The sequence below is a fragment of the Cygnus olor genome, chromosome 16 (assembly GCF_009769625.2).
Source record: "Cygnus olor isolate bCygOlo1 chromosome 16, bCygOlo1.pri.v2, whole genome shotgun sequence".
NCBI lineage: Eukaryota > Metazoa > Chordata > Aves > Anseriformes > Anatidae > Cygnus > Cygnus olor.
In genome coordinates this window covers 15,844,504-15,865,246 of record NC_049184.1, presented here as the reverse complement: position 1 = coordinate 15,865,246, position 20,743 = coordinate 15,844,504, and the positions used below count along the sequence as shown (strand labels likewise).

General features: G+C 69.1%; 6 protein-coding genes across 9 annotated transcripts; 3 read left to right on the top strand and 3 right to left on the bottom strand.

The window, feature by feature from the left end:
• Positions 1–355: 355 nt before the first annotated feature.
• Positions 356–2,425, bottom strand: SNX21 (sorting nexin family member 21). Of its 4 annotated transcripts, none has more exons than XM_040576054.1 (4): positions 2,033–2,425; positions 1,774–1,928; positions 1,626–1,636; positions 1,179–1,415 (listed from the first exon to the last, which is right to left on the bottom strand). In XM_040576054.1, the coding sequence occupies exons 1-4, from the start codon at positions 2,307–2,309 to the stop codon at positions 1,397–1,399; spliced, it is 462 nt and encodes a 153-aa protein (XP_040431988.1). In that variant the 5' UTR covers positions 2,310–2,425; the 3' UTR covers positions 1,179–1,396. The 4 variants fall into 4 exon arrangements, with proteins under 4 accessions (XP_040431987.1, XP_040431988.1, XP_040431990.1 ...); XM_040576056.1 differs by having other exon boundaries at positions 1,781–1,928; XM_040576053.1 differs by lacking the exon at positions 1,626–1,636 and having other exon boundaries at positions 356–1,415; positions 2,033–2,424.
• Positions 2,426–4,236: 1,811 nt separating this feature from the next.
• On the top strand, positions 4,237–6,138 carry TNNC2 (troponin C2, fast skeletal type). Its single transcript, XM_040575894.1, has 6 exons — positions 4,237–4,324; positions 5,102–5,153; positions 5,261–5,404; positions 5,490–5,604; positions 5,683–5,819; positions 5,893–6,138. Exons 1-6 carry the CDS (start codon positions 4,313–4,315, stop codon positions 5,922–5,924), a joined length of 492 nt encoding a protein of 163 aa, XP_040431828.1. The 5' UTR covers positions 4,237–4,312; the 3' UTR covers positions 5,925–6,138.
• Positions 6,139–6,166: 28 nt separating this feature from the next.
• Positions 6,167–7,743, top strand: LOC121079041 (regulator of G-protein signaling 9-binding protein-like). Its single transcript, XM_040575892.1, has 2 exons — positions 6,167–7,018; positions 7,140–7,743. The coding sequence occupies exons 1-2, from the start codon at positions 6,826–6,828 to the stop codon at positions 7,550–7,552; spliced, it is 606 nt and encodes a 201-aa protein (XP_040431826.1). The 5' UTR covers positions 6,167–6,825; the 3' UTR covers positions 7,553–7,743.
• Positions 7,744–7,886: 143 nt separating this feature from the next.
• UBE2C (ubiquitin conjugating enzyme E2 C) lies at positions 7,887–9,192 on the bottom strand. The gene is made up of 6 exons (XM_040575893.1): positions 9,034–9,192; positions 8,857–8,884; positions 8,691–8,777; positions 8,333–8,537; positions 8,195–8,254; positions 7,887–8,090 (listed from the first exon to the last, which is right to left on the bottom strand). The coding sequence occupies exons 1-6, from the start codon at positions 9,132–9,134 to the stop codon at positions 8,032–8,034; spliced, it is 540 nt and encodes a 179-aa protein (XP_040431827.1). The 5' UTR covers positions 9,135–9,192; the 3' UTR covers positions 7,887–8,031.
• Positions 9,193–9,394: 202 nt separating this feature from the next.
• Positions 9,395–13,685, bottom strand: DNTTIP1 (deoxynucleotidyltransferase terminal interacting protein 1). Its single transcript, XM_040575889.1, has 13 exons — positions 13,560–13,685; positions 13,416–13,486; positions 13,221–13,317; positions 12,975–13,073; positions 12,632–12,700; positions 12,260–12,316; positions 11,967–12,028; positions 11,484–11,529; positions 10,949–11,007; positions 10,703–10,763; positions 10,255–10,326; positions 9,987–10,042; positions 9,395–9,583 (listed from the first exon to the last, which is right to left on the bottom strand). Exons 1-13 carry the CDS (start codon positions 13,644–13,646, stop codon positions 9,442–9,444), a joined length of 978 nt encoding a protein of 325 aa, XP_040431823.1. The 5' UTR covers positions 13,647–13,685; the 3' UTR covers positions 9,395–9,441.
• Positions 13,686–14,158: 473 nt separating this feature from the next.
• LOC121079040 (spore wall protein 2-like) lies at positions 14,159–19,240 on the top strand. Its single transcript, XM_040575890.1, has 2 exons — positions 14,159–16,504; positions 18,059–19,240. The coding sequence occupies exons 1-2, from the start codon at positions 16,432–16,434 to the stop codon at positions 18,811–18,813; spliced, it is 828 nt and encodes a 275-aa protein (XP_040431824.1). The 5' UTR covers positions 14,159–16,431; the 3' UTR covers positions 18,814–19,240.
• Positions 19,241–20,743: the final 1,503 nt, after the last annotated feature.

Genomic DNA, 20,743 nt, shown 5'->3' with positions numbered 1-20,743 from the left:
CCGAGGGAGCTTCTCGTGGCAGGGGCAGCGTCAGGGCGCTCAGGGCGGCTGTGCCCCACAACAGATGGGGTCAGAGGAGTGGAAAGCGCTACTGTGACACCCGTTAGCTTCCCCTTCTCACTTCTCCTTACCTCCTTGTGCCCTAATGGATGAGCTGCCGCTGCTGCTGCTGCACCTCGGCCTCCTCCTCAGGAGGAGGCTGGGCGGGAGAGGGGCCCCCAGCAGCCGCAATGAAAGGGAACAAGGCCGTTCCCACCTCCTGGCTTGGGAGCCTTGAGAGGTTCCCACTGATGGGTGCCCCTGTGCAGCGCCGGAGGGGGAAGTGAAGGTGAACAGACACAGCAGGAACCCCTGCTCTTTTTCCTACCAAGACTTTATTTAATAAAGTCCTTTTTATTATGTGTTATTGGAAGTTCCTGGCCAGAAGCCTTCCTGTCCCTTTAACGCGGTGCCTGTGAGTGCCGGCTGAAACCCCCTCTACCTCAGGAAGCCCCCTGCAGCGGGGCAGGCAGGCGGGGCAGGCAGCAAGCAGCCGGCGCCGAAGGAAGAACTGACACAGAAAGTGCATTTTCGAGGGGCAGCTCCCAGAGGGGCTGGCCCCGCTCCCAGCCACCATGCGTGGGTTGTGCCGATACCGCTCTGCCTCCGTGCCCCATCCCGACCCTCACTGCCCCTGGCTCCCACCCTGGTGCGCGAGCCGTGCTGCCCCCTGCGGACCCTGAGCCCGGTGCTGGCCGGGGCGCTCACTCCAGAGGCTCCTTGATCAGGCACTCCTTCAGGCTGGGCTGCTGCTGCAGGGGCAGCCCGGCCTCCTGCAGGCCCTGCAGCCGGGCCTCCGACCGCCGCTTGTCCTTGCCCACCTTCCAGGCCAGGTGGACGTGGGCCTGGAGGAAGGGCCCCAGCAGCGGGTGGCTGTCCTGGGCCTCCAGCAGCTGCAGCGCCTGCTCGCAGCAGCTGTGCGCCTCGCCGAGCTCGTCCAGCTCCTGGTGGCAGACGGCCAGCCCGGCCAGCGTCAGGAGGAAGCGGCCGGAGCCGCAGACCCCCAGCCGCTCCTGCAGCCGGCAGGCGTTGGCCCAGGTGGCCAGGGCCTCGCGGTACATGCCGGTGCAGGTCAGGCGCTGGGCGGCCCGCAGGTCCTGCAGGAAGAAGAACTCGAGGAACTCGGGGGAGCGGCGGATCTCGGCGATGGAGTGCAGGTGGGACAGGAACTGCTCGAAGGCTCGGCTCCGCTTGGCGATGGTGTCGGCCGTGAAGTTGCGCCGCAGCCTCTTCCTGGGGAAGGCGATGCCGGCCATGTCGCAGCCAAAGCGGCTGCGCAGGCGGCGGTTCAGCCGCTCGAAGTCCGAGTAGCGCCGGGCAATGGTGGCGGGCGCCTTGTCGAACTGGCCGGAGCGAATCAGGTAGATGGTGTAGAGCTGCAGGCAGGGAGCCGGGGGTCAGGGGGGTGCCGTGGGGGAGGACACGGCCTCCCGGTGGGGCCAGGACAGAGCCAAGCGCACGCAGCAGAGGAGCCGCTGGGACAAGGACAAGGACAAGGACAGGGATGCGGTGCCCCGCGCCGCCCTGCCCCGGGGCAGGGCTTGCCCCAGCAGAGGGAGCAGGCCGGACCAGCCGGCTGTAGTTACCTGAGGCTCATCTGAGCCGCCAGCACCACCAGAGCAGCACAGGGAGAGACAGAGAGAAATCAGCGCCCACCTGCCCCGGGACGCCCGGCCCGGCCGCAGGGGGCCCCGCGCCCACCCCGCGGCACGGCCCCGGCCGGGGCGCACTCACCACGTACTTGGAGGAGCGCTCGCTAACCACGCTGGCGCTGGTGACTTCGAAGAGCAGCCGCTGCGGCGCGAGGCTGCTCCGTGACTTCCTCCACAGCTCCTGCAGCTGGCGGGTCAGCAGGCTGCCGCCGGGGGGCTTCGCCGCCGGGTCCCACTCTGCGCGGGGAGAGGGGCTCAGCAGGTGCGGGGGCACCGGGCTGCCCGCGGGGCAGGGCTGCACCCCCACGGGCCGCCCCGGGGCACCGGGTCCCAGCACCTGCCTCCGTCCTCTGCGCCCGCGGCCTCCCCCGTGGGCTCCGGCAGCTCCCCCGGCTCCTCGCCAGCGCCGTCCTCCTCCTCCTCCTCCTCCTCGTCCTCGTCCTCGTGGCTGGCGAAGCTCAGGGTGCCGCTGAGGCGCGTGGACAGCCCCTCGGTGTCGTCCTCCAGCTCCGAGCTCTCGGGGCAGTCCTCGGCCTCGCCGCCGTCGCGCGCCCGCTCCTCCCTGCCGCCTTCGCCGCCCAGCGCGTGCCGCAGGCGGTGCAGGATGCGGGCGGCCATGCCCACGGCCCTGCGGACGACGACGACGGCTCGGCCCCGGCCGCCCCCGCCCGCCGGGACGGGCACCGGGCACGGGGCGGCTCCGGAGCGGCGGCGGCGGGACCCCCCCCGGCCCCGGCCCCTCCCCGCCGGCCCCCCCAGCCCCGGGCCCTGCCCGGAGCCCCGCTCCCGGCGCGGCGCGGCCCCGGCCCCGCTCCCGGTGCTGCCGGCGCCTGTCCCCGGGCCGTGCCGCCGCCCCCCCCCCGCGCCGCGCCAGGCGGTGCCGAGCGATGGCTGCTCCGCCGCCCGTCCCGGGATCCTCCCTGCGCGGCTCCGCCTCCGCCGGGAACCCGGATCGCGGCGGGGCTGGCACGGCCCGGCCCGGCCCGGCCCGGCACGGCACAGCAGGGGGTCCCCGCTCCCCGCGCCGCCCCGAGCCGGGCCCAGCGCCCCGATACCCCAAATACCCCCAATGCCCCGGTACCCCGGTACCCCAATACCCCAGTACCTCGATGCCCCAAGTGCCCCAATACCCCAAATACCCCAGTACCCCGATGCCCCAAGTGCCCCAATACCCCAAATGCCCCAGTACCTGATGCCCCGATCCCAGGGCCCCGTCCCGCGGTGCTGTGGCCCCAGCGGACCCCGGGCTGCCCCGGCCCCCGCTGCCCTTGGCCCCCGGCCGGGCTCGCCACGCGCCCCCGCGGCTGGGCTGCAGCCACGGCCGGCGTCAGGCGCTCGCCCGGCCTTATTTAGCGCCATTCCTGCTCCCTCCTCGCCACTTTCTTGGGAACGTCTATTAATATCGAGGAACCGGCCCAGCTGCTGCCATCGCTCTGCGCCCAGCGCCAGCACCCCGCACCCTGCCCAGGTCTGCTCCAGGCCCGGGGCGCCCCAGGGCCACCCCCGGCACCCCACGTCCTGCCTGCCCGGCTGCGGGGACGCACCGGGGGGCTCAGCTCCCGTGGGCAGCAGGGGGTGTCTAGGCAGCCTCCCGCCCCTCCCTAGCACCGGGGAGCCCCACGGGACTGGTGCCGTGCTGCCTGTGCTGCCCTGAGCCCTCCTGGAGCCCCACGGGGCACAGGCCACGGGCCACTTGGCCAGCGCGTCCCCAGGGCCATTAGCCCTGGCAGCGGCGGCTGGCAGGGGCTGCGACACTGGCGCCCGCGCTCTGGGCTGTGCTGGGAGCCTTCGAGGAGGCCCCGGGCAGGTTTCCCACCCTCCCGACGGCACGAAGCGGCGCTGCCTTTTCCAGCCCCATCTGGGATGAGGGAGACGGGTGCCAGCAGTGTCAGGACCCCGCCGCGGGGGCCGGGTGCTCCTCGCCCACCCCGGGGCTTCAGACCCCAGCCCTGCCACGGCCCGTCCTTCATCGGGGGCCGGGGGCTGCAGCAGGGCTCTGCGCTGGCCTGCCCAGCACCAGAAACGGGGGTGAAGGGCAGGGGCCGGGGGTGGCGGGCATGGCTGGGGCAGCCGGGGTGCTGCAGGGGCGAGGGAGGGGATGGAGCCCGGCCCCTGAGCTGGCCGCCTGCCCCCAGCGGTGCCGCAGGCTCGGCGGGGGCACAGGTGATGCCGTCCGGCCGTGCCCGTGGTGTCGGGTCCGGCACGGCCACGCAGGGGAAGTCCCAGCGCCGGTGTCGGGGGGATGCCACCGCTCGGGGGCTATTTTTAACCCCCTCCTTGCTGAGCTGCCCCAGGGCGGGGGGGGGGGGGGTGCGAGCAGGGGACGGAGCCACGTTCCTGCCAAGGCTCCGGTGTCCCTCCCCGCAGGGCTTGAATTTCTATCCCGGCTTCAGACCCACGTTTAATCCCCAGCTCTTGGCCAATAACGCTTTGGCTAAATTAGGTAAAATGAGCCCGTTGCCAATGAGCGGGGCTGGATTTCCACCGGGGAGCTGATAGGCTGCCGGGCTGGGGGGCCAATGGCTGGGGGCACGGGGACACTACAAATTGGGGAGCCAGGGAGCTTCTGGGGGCTTCTGGTGCGTGAGGTGGTGACACCCTAGGGGAGGAGAGCAGCAGAGATGGCGTCAATGGTAAGAGCCTTGATGGTGCCGTGTGCCGGGGCGAGCTGCAGCTGGGCTGGGGGCGCTGGGCACTGCAGGCACCGGGGGATGCGGGGCTGTGCCAGGGCGCCCCTGCGGGAACATGGTCCCCATGGGCTGGAGCTCAAGGGCTGGCCAAGGCAGGTGGTGGCAGGGGACATGGGGGCAGCGCAGGGCCCCCACGGGACGTGCACCGGGGAGAAGAGGGCACACGTCTGTCCGGGGAGCGAGCGGGCGCCTGGGGACGTCGGAACAGCCCCGACTGGACCCGGGCTGCGCGAAGGCGCTGAAAGCTGAGCGCTGGGTCATGCGACACCGCTGCGGCTCCGCGCCGCCCGCGCCTCCAGGAGAAACTCGATCCAGGGCCGACAGGTGCCCATGGATGCGCACCGCTGATCCCTATAAGGGGAGCCGAGGAGATCCCAAAAATAGTGCTGCGTGCCTGGGATGCCAAGGCAGCACGGGGGGGGACGGGGGCCCCTGCGTCATGGACCCCCCCCCACTGAGCGGCTCTCGCAGTGGCTGCGTGGATGCTGGGCGGCAGCTGAGCCGTGGGGGCTGCCTGGGGCCATGGCTCGCTGCGGGCATGGGCAGCGCCTCTGCTGACCCCGCGTGCCGTAGGACGGCGCTGTGCGAGGGCTCCGCGGCCGTGCCGGGGGGGCTGGGACCTGACCCTGTGCAGGGCCCCGCTGCAGAGCCCCTCGTCCTGCTGCCCCCACGCAGGGGCAGGTGAGGCCGGCGCTGACCCCTTCGCCCCTTGTCTTGCAGACAGACCAGCAGGCGGAAGCCCGCGCCTTCCTCAGCGAGGAGATGATCGCTGGTGAGCGAGGGCAGCGCCAGGGAGCGGGCTGGGTCCCGGCGGATGCGCAGGGCCAGGGCCCACCCCGGTGCCCGAGGCCCCAGCCCCGACACCCCCCATCCCCCCAGAGTTCAAGGCTGCCTTCGACATGTTTGACGCGGACGGTGGCGGGGACATCAGCACCAAGGAGCTGGGCACGGTGATGAGGATGCTGGGCCAGAACCCCACCAAGGAGGAGCTGGACGCCATCATTGAGGAGGTGGACGAGGACGGTGAGCGGCCTCCGCGGCGGGGTGGCGGGTGCTGAGGCGGGCGCTGAGGCCGGTGGCCTGACCTGTGCCGCGCTTCTCCCGGCAGGCAGCGGCACCATCGACTTCGAGGAGTTCCTGGTGATGATGGTGCGCCAGATGAAAGAGGATGCCAAGGGCAAGTCCGAGGAGGAGCTGGCCAACTGCTTCCGCATCTTCGACAAGTGAGTGGGGCGGCGCTGCCTGCCTGCGCCTGCCCTCGGCGGGCGAGCGGGGCCCATCCTGCCCTTGCTCTCCCGCAGGAACGCGGACGGGTTCATCGACATTGAGGAGCTGGGCGAGATCCTCAGGGCCACCGGCGAGCACGTCACCGAGGAGGACATAGAAGACCTCATGAAGGACTCAGACAAGAACAACGACGGCCGCATCGACTTTGATGGTGAGCGGTGGCCCTGGCTGGAGTGGGCTGTGCGTGCAGCAGGGCGGGGGCTGACGGCGCCGCTCTCTTGCAGAGTTCCTCAAGATGATGGAGGGCGTGCAGTAAGGGACCAGACATTCCTCGGGCCAGCCGCTGCGCCCAGCCCCGCTCCACCGCCGGGGGAGCAGCCCCGCGGCAGCGCCTGGCCCCGGCCGCCCGCACAGCGGGAGCCCTGCCCGCACCAGGGCCCTGCTCTCTCCTTGTGGCCAGCGGCTGAGCTTTTCCTCGACGCTGTCAGATGTGGTTTATGGTTGAGCCTCATTAAAAGGGGAAAGGCTGAGCTGCCGGTACAGGATTATGCTGGGGGACGCAGGGATCCTCATGGGCGGGTGCACCGTGCCACACACCATGCTGTGCCATGCCGTGCCGTGCCCTGTGCCGCCTGGCTCACCGCGAGGCACTCACGCAGCGGGGCGGCGCGGGGCAGCAGTTCCCACGGGCTGCTGGGCGGGCGCCAGTGCTGAGCTCAGAGTTTCCATGCAGAGCGGCCGCTTCCCACAACAGCGGGACGGGGAGCGCGGCCCCATTCCCACAGGCTGGGGATCCCGGCCGGCAGCGCCTGCGGGGCTTCTCCTGCCCGCTCTGGTGGGACCACAGGGGATGCAGGGGAGCCAGCGTCGCCCCAGGGCCCTGTGGGCCTGCAGGGGAGGATGCGGGGGACCTGGCGGTAAGGTGGGGGAGAGCAGCAGCCCCCCCCTGCAGGAGTTAAGGCAATGCTGTGTCCAGGGAGCCCGTGCCAGCCCAGCCTGTGCCAGCGCTCCCCGGGGACCCGCGGCCTCGCGCAGCCTCTGCAGCCGGGGAGGAGCGCAGCCGTGGGGGCGCCGAGGGTGAGGCTCCTGGGTTCGGGAAGCGCCCAGTGCCCGTGGGGAGAGCGGGACCAGCCCCACGCAGGGCCCTGGCGCAGAGCCTGCCGCATCCCCGCAGAGCCGGGGCCACCGTGGAGGGGCCGCGTCCAGATTCCTCCTCGATGGCGCTGGGGCGAGGGGCTGCGTGTGGGGCACGGGGGGCAGTGGGGACGTGCGTGGCCACCCAGGCTGCCCTCTGCAAGGTGGCGGCCGGGCACCGCCAGCTGGTGCTGCAGCTGGGGGGCAGCGCCGACGGCCCCCGGCTGCGCGAGGAGCGGCGCGGGAGGAGCGCGGAGGCGCGGGAGCTCAGCGCCGGTAAGGGACCTGCACAGGGGGCAGGGGGCACGGAGGGAGGGGCCCCGGGGCGGCGGCCACCCCTGCACCGTGCGGGGCCAGGCCGAGGGGCAGGGCCCCCCTCAGCGCCCCCGTCCCGCAGGGCTGCGGAGCGCGCTGCTGGCGGGGCTGCGGCAGGCGGCGAGCCCCGAGGAGCGGCGGGAGCTGGAGCGGCTGTGGGTGCTCTTCCTCTCCGCCCTGGAGCTCTTCCTGCAGGACCTGCGCCAGGCCCACCGCCTCTGCCGGCTCTTCTCCCTGCAGGGGGGCGGCCCGGCCCTGCTGCGCACCGGGCTGGGGGCCCGGCGAGGGGGGGGCCCCGAGCAGCCCCCGGCCCCGCCGTGCCTGGAGGAGGAGATGGAGCAGGTGAGGGCCGTGCTGGCGGAGATGGAGAGCACAGCCAACATCCCCCTCTGGACGGTGGAGGCCACGCAGGCGGCAGGGCCGGGGGATCTGGGCGCAGCCCCCACGTCCCAGGGGCCGGGGCCTCGTGCTGGGCCCTGCTGCAGGGTCCTGTGAGCCAGGGCAGGGGATGAGGTGGCAGGGCCAGGGCCGGCCCCCCCCGCTGGTGCGGCACAGCTTGGGGTGGGGCAGCCCCGCGTGCCCCCACCGCCCCGGGAGCTGCCCCCATCACGCAGAGCGAGCGGGGCTGCCCCTGCTGCGGAGCGTTAATAAAGCCCCCCTGACCCCACGGGTGTCCCTGTCCCTCCCTCTCCCCGCCACGCTCACAGAGGGATGCGGGGCTGCTGCCTCGGGACCCCGGGGACGGGGCGGCCCACCCGCGGCAGCCCCAGCGCAGCTGTCCGGCACCGCGGGACGTCTGAATGCAGCAAAACCTTCAGGCTGACGGGAGAAGAGTTATAAACGTGCGTTTATTTATACATTAACCGTAGCTCGGACTCCAAAATTAACTTAAAAACAGCCTATGATACAGAAAGGCGCAGAGGGGGGCCGGACAGGGACAGAGGGGGCGGCGCAGGGAAGCGGCGGAGCAGGGGTCAGGTTTCCTGGCTCTTGGCCTGCTTGGCGTACGTCTCCCGCAGGTACTTCTTGAAGGCTGAGGAGAGAGGGGGGGCTCGGGGCTCAGGGCCGGGCAGTGGCACAGCGGGGCCGGGGCCGTGCCGCCGCCCCCCGGGGGAGGGGACGCCGCCGGGCACTCACCGGTTTGGTTCTTCCACAGCTCGGCGGCGTGCGTGTTCAGGGGGCTCTCGATGTTGGGCTCTGGGGACAAGGCCTGGGTGAGCGGGGTCCCGCACCGCGGGCGGCCCCGTCCCGGGCCCCGTCCCCGCGCGGACCCACCTGCCAGCAGGCTCTGGATGGAGAGCAGGATGGTGCGGACGTCGTAGAGCGCCGACCACTTGTCCTTCAGGATGTCGAGGCAGATGTTGCCCTGGGTGTCCACGTTGGGGTGGTAGCAGGGCGTGAGGAAGCGCACGGTGGGCGCGTTGTAGGGGTACCCGCTGGGGAACTCCAGCGACAGCTTGTACCGCAGCTCCTCGTACGCCTGCGGGCGGCACTTAGCGGGCGCGCGGCACGGGGGGGGCACGGGACAGGACCGGGGGGTCCCCGGGGGGGGGGAGGATGGGGACGGGACCGGGGGGTCCCCGGGGGGGGGAGGATGGGGACGGGACCGGGGGGTCCCGGGGGTGCCGCTCACCGTGCCGGCCGCGCCGTCGATGGTGCCGATCCACCTGAAGAGGTTGTCGGACTCGGGGAAGGCGGAGATGCCTTTGTCACCGGACATCTGCGGGACAGCGCCGTCAGGGCCCGGCCGGCCCCGGTTCCGGCCCCGGCCCCGGCCCCGGCGCCCAGCCCCCACTCACCATCAGCGCCATCAGCTCCTGCTGCAGCCTGCGGGGGAAGCGCGCGTTACCGGCACCGTTACCGGGCGGGTAACCAGTACCGGGCCGTCACCGTCACCGTTACCGGGCGGTTACCCGGTGCCGGTACCGTCGCCGGGCGGCTCCGGCGGGCAGCGCCGCGCCCCGTCCCGGCCTCACCTCTTCCCCACCGATCCGCGGGCGGCAGGGGGCCCCGCCTCGGCCCCTTTCCGGGCGGCGGCGCTGGGCAGGGCGGCGGGGTCGGCGTTCTGCGAGGCCATGGCGGCTCCGTGCGGCTCCGCTCCCGGCCCCGCTCCCGGCCCAGGCCCCGCCCCCCTCCCGCGCGCGTTTGAATGTTTCAAACCGGCGCCGCGCGGACCAATCAGCGCCCGGCCGCCCTGGCGCCGGCCAATCGCCGCCCGCCGGGGACGCGGCTGCCACGGAAACGGCGGGCGGCCGCGGCCCGCCCGCGAGGCGCAGGCGCAGAAACGCGGCGTCTGGCCCCGCCCCCCGCGCGGTCTTAAAGGGGCAGGCGCAGGAGGCGGGTGCGAAGCAGCGGCTTTATTGGGGGGGGGGGGCCGGGGGGCCTCAGGGCGCGGGGGGGCCCTCGGGGGGCGGCGGCGGGTCCCCCCCGTCGCGCAGCGTCTCCATGTACTTCTGCATCTTCTCCGTCATCCACGCCGGCGGGACGAAGGGCTTCAGCTCCTCCAGCCGCAGCTCGCCAGAGTCCCTGCGGGCACAGCGCCGGCGTCAGCGGGAACCGGGGGGGGGGCACCGGGCCGGGGGGGGGGCACCGGGGGGAGGGGGCTCCGGGGGGGGACATAGGCCAGGGGCCGGGGGGGCGCTGGGGTGAGGGGGCACCGGGCCGGGGGGCACCAGGGTGAGGGGGCACCAGGGTGAGGGGGCACGGGGGGGGGCACCGGGGCGAGACACCGGGCCGGGGGGGCACCGGGGGGGACCAGGCCGGGGACTGGGGGGGCACCGGGCTGGGGGGGGACCGGGCCAGAGGGGCACCAGGGTGAGGGGGCACGGGGGGGGGGGCACCGGGGCGAGACACCGGGCCGAGGGGGGCACCGGGGGGGAACCAGGCCGGGGACTGGGGGGGGCACGGGGCCGGGGGGGCCCCGCCTCACCTGTAGTCGTCGCTGGCAGCCAGGTCGCGGATGTCCTCCTCCAGCAGCAGGTAGGCCTGCGCGGGGCGAGACAGGCGCTGGGCATCGCCGGGCACGGCGGCACCGGCACCGGGCGCGCCCCCCCGCCCCGCCCCAGCAGCACACCGCGTGGGTGCCCGGGGTGCCGAGCACCCGGGAGCGCCCCTGCCTCTGCCTGTCCTGCCGGCCGCCTCCCGCGGCGCGCCGACGGCGCCCGGCCTCGCTGCTCGCCCGGCCTGAGCGTACTCACCATCTTGCCCCCAGTGGCCCTCATGTGCTGCTGCTCTGCCAGCCAGTGCTTATCCTGCGGGTCGGCTGCGTACTGCAATAAAGCAGCAAGGACCTGGCTGAACGCGGGCGACGCTCCCCCCCGCTCGGACCCCCCTCCTGCTGGGACGGAGCCCGGCCGCTGCCCGCGCCTCGCCTCTGCGGCGCCGCGCTCGGGGGCTCGCGGAGGGAGGGCTCAGCCCTGCCTGCCCTCTCCTCGAATCGAAGCCTGGCTGCAGGCGAAAGCAGCTCGGAGGCTGCGCCACGCCGTCGTGTGTCGGTGTGCTAGCCCGACCGTGCGCGCCCTGAGACGACAGACAGGGGCACGGGGGAGGAATAAACAAGCGAGCCAAAGCACGCGCTCCCGGTTCCCATCACAAACTGGTGCCGAGCAAACCCCGAGGAGGAAGCATCCTGCCGTGGTGTCTGACCTTAAAGAGGTGGGGATGCTTGATGTAGAGTCGCCCTCTTGTTCCTCCCATCCCGAGAGCTCTGAAAGAGGAACACGAGGGGGGGCGTTACACCCAGGCAGAGGGGTGCTGCGGCGGCACAGGGACACCTCCTCTCCTCCCCGGCCCTTCCTACTGCTTCCGAGGCAGAGAAGTGAAGTGACGGGAGGAGTCTTACGGGCTCCTGCCTTGGAGACACCACCCTCCATCAACAGGGCCATTCCTTACTTGTTTGCTCGAGATCCCAGCACAAAGGTTGTGGTTTCAGTCAGTCGGGATGGATCCCACTACAGAGCAATTGGAAAAGGGGCAGCATTAGAAATGAAGCTGGTGCCAGCCAGTGCTCCACGAGCCTCAGCGCTCTGATGGGGAACCTCAGAACCGCCCCTTGGTTTGGGAGGGAGGGAGGTAGCCGCAGACCTCTGGATTGCCGCAGAGGAGGGAATCTGCTGTTATCACCCTGGGCTGATCTAAGTGGTTTCCCTCAGGGGAAACGCTTGTGGGATCCTCCTGGCTACTGCTATGGCTCGCCCTGGGTCTCCTAACAGCTGTACCACACCACAGAGCTACAGGCTACAGCGTCTGGAGGAGGCAAGCAAAGGCTCCCAGGCACTTCTCTTCTTGCTTCTCTCCCGGCACTGCAGCGGCCCGGCGGGGCACAGCACAGCCTAGGCCTGTCCTGAGCTGCCACCGCAGGCAGGGCTCTGCTGGCGGAAGCGAAGGGGAGGAGAGGGAGAGCCCAGCGGCGTCGGCCAGCCAGTACCTTTGGTCCATCCCTTCTCACGGGCTCAGAGACTTTGAGCTTCCACCTAAGGGGAGGGAAAACAAAGTAAGGATGGGTCCCAGAGGGATCAACGCAGGCAGACACCACGAGCTCCCAGCAGCAGGGAGCTGAGCTCCAGCCCTTCCAGACCCACTCACGCCTTCCGCCTCTCTGCAGTGCCCGCCTCCAGACCCTCACCTCTGCTGCACATCCTCTCTCCCCCCAGCTGCCAGGGTCCCCCCACTGCCCATGAACCGTCCGTCTCACAGCTCACTGAATCACCCGTCAGGACCCGTCCAAAACTGCTTCCCGGCAGGCCTTTGCCTCCTGCAACTCAACCTCAGCCCAAACCTTCTTGCCCTCTCACGCCTCCCCGCACCTCTCCGTGGTGCAGGGCAGGAGGACACCGCAGGGTTTCCTTACTCCTTGTCTCAGCCGGTCTCGCTCCCCGCCCTCCCCCCAGAGCTCGGGGCCCGTACTCACGCAGCCATGCCCGAGACCCCGCGATCATTCGACAGGCTCTGTCCTGGAGGCCGTCCCTTTCTCTGCAGGGAAGAAAGTCTCTCATCAGCACGAGGTGAGAGAACCCTTTTGTCTATCCGTCCCCTCTTTGGGAAGCCGCTCTTTTTACCACGCGCACAAATGCTGGCTGGCACAAGAGCAAGCTCCTCTGAGCCATCACAGAAGCCACTCGCATGCATTCGTACTGTGGGAACGGCCAGGAGTGAGGCACAGGCCTTCCCAAACATAAAGTCCCTTGGGGAAAACTCCCCTACCTTTTTGGGAACGGGGCTTCCTCGACGATTCAACTCCTCATCCAACTGTCGGGCACGCTGGAAGAGGAATGGCAATAATAGGGACTGCGCCTGGGGTCTGTGGTGCTCTGCAGGCTCCCCCTCCCGCCCAGCCTAACGCTCCCAGTTTCAGCTCCTCACTGGCGCAGCTGATGGACAGGAAGGTCTCGGTGACAGAGCTCTACTTTGCTGCCCTGCAGCTTTTTAAGAACAGCGCTGCGCAGCCCACTGAAAGCACTTCTGTAGTTTGACAGACAAGGAACAGGCAGAGAACAGAGCAGTTCCAGCCCCTTCACTCACTCCTCCCAGCTCCCACAAATCATTGAAGCCTCTGGGAACAACAATGACTTTTACCTTTGGTCCTGCCTGCTCGTGGGGCAGCCTGGGCACAACCTTTTTGCCATCGGAGAACAGCAGCTTGGCCTGCAGGAAGAGAAGGAAGGGTTACCTGGTTGTGGGTTAAGAGGGGGACCCGCCAGCACCCCCTGCTTTACCCTGCGAAGGCGATCTGCGTGCAGAGGCACTCGCTCTGAAGGGAGGGTCCCAGCCACGTGAAGTTTAAAGGCTACGGCTAAGGATCTCGCGCCCGGCTGACCACGAGGCCTGGCCACTACAGAATGCGACGCCTCGGGGGTGCCTGCCCCAGGGCCCCCACCCGCCCTGTTCTCGGAGCGCTGCCACGCGCGCTGGTGCCCACCTGCTCCAGGCAGCTCCGACACGTCTCCTGGATGAGCTGCTCGGGGTCCACCTCCTCCCCGACGTTATCGCGCACGTTGATCGCCGCCTTCTGGAAGAACTGCGGGGGGGGCACGAGCGGGTGAGCGCCCCGCAGCCAGGCCACGCCGGGCGGCGCGGGGCCCTGCTCCCGGCCCGCACCCGCACACCAGCACCCGGCGGCCTCACGGGGCGGCCGGCAGCGCGCGGCCACCCCCGCGGCCCTCACCTTCATGTACTTGTTGAAGACGCCCCGGATCTCCTCGTTGATGCTGGGCTGCAGCACGGCCCGCAGCAGCTCCATGGACACGGCCGGGTCGGTGAAGCTGCGGGCGGAGGAGTCAGGAGGGGGGGAGCGCGGGGACCGGCCCGGCCCGGCCGTCCCCCTCGCCCCCCGCTGCCGGTGCCGGTGCCGGTGCCGTACCTGGTGGTCATCTGCGAGCGCCGGCCGCGCCGCTGCACCTGCCGGTGCTTGATCATGATGTTCCAGGGGCTCTGCGGGACACAGCCGTCAGCCGCCCGCCCGCCGCCGCCCCGCCGCGCCCCGCCGCCGCCCCGCCCGCCTCACCGTGCCGCCCGGCTGCTCCTCGGCGCCCCCCGGGCCCTCCTCGCCCGGCGGCCCCGGCTGCTGCTCCGCGTCGCGGGCGGCGCCCATCGCGCCCCGCTCCCGGCCCGCGGCCGCGCAGCGCCCGGAAGGCCCCGGCCCGGCCGCGTCATCGGGCGGCGACGGGCGGAAGCGGCGCTGCCACGGCACCGGCGCCGGCACCGGGAGGGGCTCCGGGGCGGCGGGCAGGGGGCGTTCCGTGTGCGTGTACGGAGGGGGCGCTCACCGCCGGCCTCGCCTCGCCTCGCCTCGGCCGGGTCCGGGTCCGGGTCCGGGTCCCGGCGCCGCTCCCCCCCCCCCCCGCTGCGCCCCCGCCGCCGGTGCTCGCCGTGCCCGGCCCCGGACCGGAGCCTGACCCTGACCCGGGAGCTGGGCGGGCCCCGGGCCGGGGCTGGCGGCGGGGGCCGCGCCGTCCCGCAGCCGCTGCTGGGCCCCGTGCCGCGGTGCGTGCCCCCGGTGGCACCCTGGAGGTGCCGGCGCCCCCCGCGCCGAGCCCCCCGAGCGGCCGCCTCCTCCCGGGGCCTCGCGTTCGTCCGCGGGGGCGCCTGCACCGGGCTCTGAGCCCTGCCTGGCCTCCCGGCCCCGTCAGCTGCGAAGCGCAAAACCCAAAGCGCCACGCGGGGCTCGCCGGGCCCTGCGCGGTGCTGGAGGAGCAGAGCTTTCTGCTGGAATAACCGTTAACGTTCTCCTTGGCAGGCGAGCTTGCTGTTGTGTTGGTCGTGTCTCTTTGTTGCTTCCAAGATAAATAAGATAAATCGGATAAATAAACGAGACTTAGAGACGCACAACGTTGAGGCGTCTTGTATTCAAGGGGAAGCTGCTGTAGGGGTGATGAAGAAATACCGGGTGCGTATCGGCAGCGCGCTCGCGCTGCCACTGCCAGCGAATTGTCCTCCAACGTAGGTGTCCGTGCGCCCCACCTGCCTGCGGTGCAGGAGGCTCCTGCCTTCGTCCTCCCCTCCCTGCCCGTGTGGCCGGGTTGCTTTGCCCGGATGAGGTCAGGCGGTTACACAACGCAGACCTGCCGCGTGGCCGTGCTGGTCACCGTGTTGCCGTGGCTTCATTTTTGTCAGTATTGGGCTTTTTACATGCAATTTTGGTTGCTCCAAAGTATTAGCAACTTTATTTGCACAATCGATGAATACACAAATTCTGTTCTTCCTGAATACCTGCTGAGGTGGTTGGCTGTTGCTTGGTGGTTTGTGTTTGGTTCCTTTTTTTTTTTCTTTTTTCTTTTTTTTTTTCCCTGCAGTAAATCAGCAGCAGTGGATTTGCAGAGGAGGAGGAAGGAATACTGGCCCTAGGTGTCTGGTCGGAGTTCTGCTCGAGCACAAAGCAGACGTTCCACGTGCAGACCTGTCGGCTGGGAGGTGCGCGTGCCGGTACTGTAAGGTGACCTGAGATACGGAGCCCTGGGTCGTGCTGGAGCTGCGCAGCAGTGCCCGTCAAAGCAGTGCCTTCGGTGTCCCCTGGGAGCCCTCCTCAGGGAGCCGCTCTGCCGCTCAGGTCACGCCCGTGAGTCACGGCTGCTCGCACCGGCTGGATTTCACCCCGCGCCTTAGTCACTTTTTGAGGTAGAGAGGAAGTAGATAGGAATCTGTGGCTAAAGAATAATGGAGATAATTGCAGAGTTATCGTTACCAGCCCCTGCAACGTCTCTCATCCGGAGCATTTGGAGGCCGGCGTGTGTCAGTGCCGGCTGCGGCCGGTGCCACCTCTGGGCGCTCGGGTCCGGTCGCGTGCCAGGCAGAGACCGGGGAGCTGTGGTCACCGAGGGGCTGCGCAGGGAGCGACCCAGCGCTCTGGTGGCTGGAGAGGGGCTTTAGGAGGCAAATCTGGCATGCTCTGTGTGACCTGGCTGTGGAACTACGGCATTTACACCTGCAGAAAGGTGACCCTGGATTTTTGGGGATAGATTTTCCAAGGCACGCCAGCTCCCCGCAGCACCCGGGCCATGCTGGGGGTCCCACGGCAGCGCCGCATGCCCGCGGGCGGTGCGGGAAGCAGCAGGGCGCAGGGGCGGTGCAGTGCGGGGCCCTGCTCAGCACCGCCGGCTGCAGCAGCAATGCAGCCTGGGCACCTGCCCGGGTAGACCCTGGGGCTGTGACGCACGGAGTGCGGGAACGTGGCAGACACGGGAAGTTTGCAGGGAAATAGCACCGGAATTGAGTCACGGCCACAAGGAGTGGAGGAAGCCTGCACTTAGAGCACGGAGCCTTCCTCCCACGCAGGTTGGGCAGCACACGGGCCCTGCACCTTCCCACTTCCAGGCACGCAGGCCCCGCACTGCCCCGCGCGTTGCCTTTTGCAACTGGCTGTGCTGCGGCACGGAGTGTTCTGTCTGTCAAGAGAACTTTTTCCTTCTGTTTTTAAAGCGTAAAAAGTTACAAAACCAACAGCGCAAACGTGCGCGTGGAGCGCTGAGCTCCTCGGGGCGATGGGACGCTCCTTCACGCCTTCCAGAGCACTGCTTGGAGCTGGGAAAGCGCCCCCCAGGGGGAAAGCACTTTTGGCATCATAAACGCCTGCGAAGGGGAAGACGCCTGCGAAGAACAGACCAAAGTGGGCCTCGAGGGAGGGCTGGGTCACGGCCTCAAGCGGCGGTAAAGCCTCCGGGGGCTGCCTGCAGCGTGCGGCCGGGCTGTCCAGCATCCTCTCCCACTGCTCCGTGGCGGCACAGCCGGGGTGCTGCCGGCGTCCCGAGTGTCTCCGGAGCGAGCGGCGTTGCGGCGGGACGTGGGAGGTTCCCGGGGCCGCCTCCTCGGCCCTCGCCGCCTCTCCCAGGGGGGAACCTTAAATCCCCGCCCGGCACCGCCCGGGCACTCGCGCCGGCAGCATGCGGGCGAGCGGCAGCCTCCTGCTGGGGCTCCTGGCCCTGAGCGCCCCGCTGCACGCCGCGCCTGCCGCAGGTGAGCACGGCACGCCCCAGCGCCCCGAGGAGACAGCCTGGGTCTTGGGTGGCGCGTGCTTTAGTGTCTGCTTTAACCCTGGCGTTTACGAGAGCTTTCTGCGGAGGGTTGCAGCCCTCGTGAGGTTTAACCCTTGCTTACGTCTTGTGATCTTTGAGTTCTGCCAGACGTTAAAAGCCGGGCAAATACTGCTAAGAGTGTCTGCTGTGTTCCAGCCGCCGAGGCTCCTCTCGCATTCTCTAACATCCTTCTGATGCTGTTTCTCCTGGTGCCATCGGCTGGGGGCCCCACTTGCCCTGAGCACCAGGAGGGTGCAGCCTGGCGCTGCCCAGCCCCAGCAGCTGGTGGGGCCGGGGGCCGCTGGCGCAGGGTTTTTTTTTTTTCGGGGAGTGTCCAGATGGGGGACAGAGCCTGCAGCCACGGCGCAGCTGGGGAGATGCTTCTCCTGTCTCGTCGGGCAGAAGCAGCTCCCTTGGCAGAGCCCAGGGCCGCCGTGGGCTGGACCAAGCCAGAGGCAGGAGCGAGACGAGACCTTGGCTGGGCAGGGGGCAGCTGAGGGGGCTGTCACCCGCGGGGCCCCAGCCACGACTGCTTTGCTCTGGGCATTTCTGCATCAAAATGAAAGCAGGCAGCTGTTAGAGCCTGAACGGGACAAGTGCTGTGTCCACGCACACGGGTGTCCCCTTGGCTGCCCGGCTCCCTGCTCGTGGTGTGCTGCAGGCACGCTCCCAGCCACCCCCCGAGGGTGTGCAGCCTCGAGGGGAGCGCGCGTCTGGAAGAGGGGAAATTCCCTCAGAACCATTTTTTTTTTTTTGTCTCTTCCCCTCGGGAATAATGGCAAACTTCCTAAGAAATGAAAATTGCATTTCTTTCTGAATGAACAGTGAACTGATTTTTAGAGCAGTGTTTAAAATTCTGCTGAGCCTCTTCTTCCAGGATGCTCCTGTGCTTGCTGCCACTTGGGCTGTTTTATTTTAGAGCTTAAACTACTGGGCAAGAACGGCTGAGCGTGGGCCAGATGGGCTGTTGCTCTGTAATGAGATGCTGGGGCCATTGCACTCTAATGGCAACGCGTCTGCAGAAATATCTTCATCGTTTTCTGAATGTTCTTCTCTAGAAACCTGAATTTCTTTTGGTCTTGGTTATAGGCTGTTTTAAAGCTTGTGCTATAGCTCACCTTTCTCCAGCAAGTCAGGGGTTTTGACGCCTTCATTTCTGATACTTCGGTCCCGTTCCCTGTTTTAGAGAGCTGCCGAGAGGCGGGCGATGCACGGCAGCAGCGTGTTGCGTGCTGCAGCTCCGTTTCTGGGCTCGCTTGTTACTGCTTACCGGGAAGGCGTGCGTGCTTGCTTCAGAAACACGCTTAGCAACGTGCCCGTGCCCTGGCTGAGCACCACCTCGCACGTTCATTCTGTGTTGCGAACTGTGTTGCTGCTGTCAGTATCTCACCCCTCTCCCGTTTCCTCCACCCCTCCTGCAGGGGCTGCCCGGGCGGCTCCCGCTGGCACCCAGGGGCTCTCTGGGCGCTGACGGCCCCGTTCTCTTCCCACCCAGGGGTGTCCGGAGCAGCCTCCGCCGTCCCCGCGACTCGGCCGCAGCCGGAGGACGCCCCGCGCCGGGAGGAGCCCGACCCCGCGGCCGGGGGGCAGCAGCCGGGGGCAGAGCGGGGCAGCGCGGAGCAGCGCCCGCACGGGGCATGGCCGGCGGCCGCCAGGCCTGTGCCAGGGACCGGAGCCGAGAGCGGGGGGAAGCCCACGCCGGGGAGCAAACCTCTGCTGCGGGAGAAGCCGGAGACTGAGAAGAAACCCAGTGCGGGGAAGAAGCCAGCGTGCGGGGGGAAGGCGGAGGCTGGGGAAAAGCCAAAGACTGTGTCAAAGCCAGGAGCAGCGGGGGAAACGCAGAGCGCAGGGAAAACGGAGAGCAGGGAAAAGCCGGAGGCTGGGGGGAAGCCGGAGGCTGGGGAGAAACCTGTGGTGGCAGAGAAGCCAGAGGCAGGAGGAAAACCAGAGGCTGGGGGGAAGCCGGAGAGTGGGGAGAAGCCCGAGTCGGAGGAGAAACCCGAGTCTGACCATGGTGACAGCGAGGAGGGTGATGACGGCGACGGCGACGATGACGATGACGACGAGAAAAACGAGCATGAAGATGAGGGTGAGGATGATGATGGCTATGATGATGACGATGATGGCTATGGTGATGATGATGAAGATGATGGCGAGGGTGGCGATGACTATGGAGATGATGACAGATACGGTGATGATGATGACAGTGAAGAATACGGTGGGGGTGACGGCAGTGACGACGCTTGGTGACCGATGCTGCAGGGTGAGGAGCGCCTGTGGCGGGTGGGCGCGTGGGGCGGCCGCCCCCTGCCTCCGTCTCTGCCTCACTCTGCCAGGGCTGGTCCTGGGCACCAACGTCGCTTTGGGCAGGACCTTCTCTTTCCTAATAAATCCCACGTTGGCAACTGGCTCAGCACGACAAGCTGTCCCTTGTCACAGTGCCTGGCATGGCACGGCCATCTGGGGCAGCCCCAGCCCTGCCCAGGTGATGCTGGAGATCCCACGCCTGGGGTCCTTTGTGGAGACGTGATTCTGACACCGAGGCAGAGCCACAGGGACGGCGCAGCCCAGGCTCACGTCCGGGACCAGCAGAGCTTCCCTGGGCCAGGAGAGCCCCCAGCGGGGTCCCCACAGCTCCCTGGGGCTTCCTGGCACCAGGGCACCTCCCAAAGCAGCCGTGCTGGCAGGGCTCGGCCAGGTCCCGGCCGCAAGCTCGCGTGCCCCTTGGAGCCTTGCTGTGCCCGCAGCACCATGACCACGACTCGCTGGCAGCGGGGTCAGGAGCTGGGGGAGCACCGCTCACGGCGCTCAGGTGTGGCTCCGACACAGTCCCTGGTGCCCGGGAGCAGAGGGTGCCACTGCCCGGGTGCTGCACTGCACCCTGCTCCCTGGGGGCTCTGGGGTCCTGCCTGCACCAGCGCGAAGCCTGCTGGTGCTGCGAGAGGAGCCGTTCCCAGCTGCATCCACGCAGACCCAGAAACACCCCTGATATTTCACAGCCCGGACGAGCAGCAGAGCTGAACTGGGAAGAGGTTGGGGCTGGTTGTGCCCCCTGGGGCCACCCGGGGCCGTGGACAAGCTCCAGGGACAAGGCCAAGTCCCCTGTGGGGACATCGCAGGGTCCTGCCAGGAGTCTGCTGCAGGAGGGGCTCTGGGAACAGGAATGAGCCCAGTCCTGGCAGCAGCAGCCCAGCCCATGGGCTGCAGGCAGGACTCGTGTGCTGGCCCCGGGGCTGGCCGGCTGCTGTGGCACATCCCTCCTGCAGGGCTGGGGGTCCCGTGGGGCCAGAGGGGGCTCGCCAGGAGACTGACACAGCAGGAGCCACCAGTGCTCATTGCAGACTGGGTTTACTGGCAAGGAAGAGGCAAAGAGACAGCCGTGCCTGGTGCTGAGCTGGGTGCAGCGGGAGGGGATGGAGGTTGATGGGTGCTCGTCCTGCAGCCGAAGGACGCCTCCGTGTCCGGCTGTCTGTCTGTCCAGCTGTCCGGCGCCAGGCGGCTGCACAAGCGGGGTCCTCAGTGGGGGTCCAGGCGGGAGCTAGGTGAAACCTGGGGAGAGGCAGGAGCGTCCCAACCCTGCGGCATGCCAGGGCCCTGGAGGGCGAGGAGGGCCCAAGCCCCCGGGTGCCCCTGGGCTGTGAGGTTTGGGGTCACACGGGGGGGGCAGCACCGCTGTGTGGGACGCTGCACCCCAGGCACGGCCGCGCTCGGCCCTCTTTGTGCGGCCGGGCACCCCCCCATGGACCTGTCCCCCTCTCACCTGAAGCCACCAGCCGGGCCCAGAGGCAGCAGAGCCCCAGGAGCAGGAGCAGCGACAGCAGCCGCATGGTGCACAGGGCTGGCAGCACCAGGCTGCTGCGAGGTGCAGGCAGGGCTTTAAATCCTCCCCGGGACAGGGGTTGGTCCCTGTGACCCCGTCCCTGCCCCAGCTCCATCTGAGCGTGACCCCCCCCCGTCCCCTCCCTCCTGTGCGCCGGTGCTGCTGGACGAGGCTCACAGGGAGGCTCAGAGGTGGGACCATGGCGCAGCTGCGTGCCCCCGGTGCTTGGCTGTGGGCTCTGAGTGGCCCCAAGGGCTGAGCTGTGCCGTGCCGAGCTGAGCCGTGCTGCAGCACCCAGAGCACCCACGGGCACCGGCGCAGCCGTGAGGGCAGCTGGGGGTCAGAACAGGGTCGGGGGGA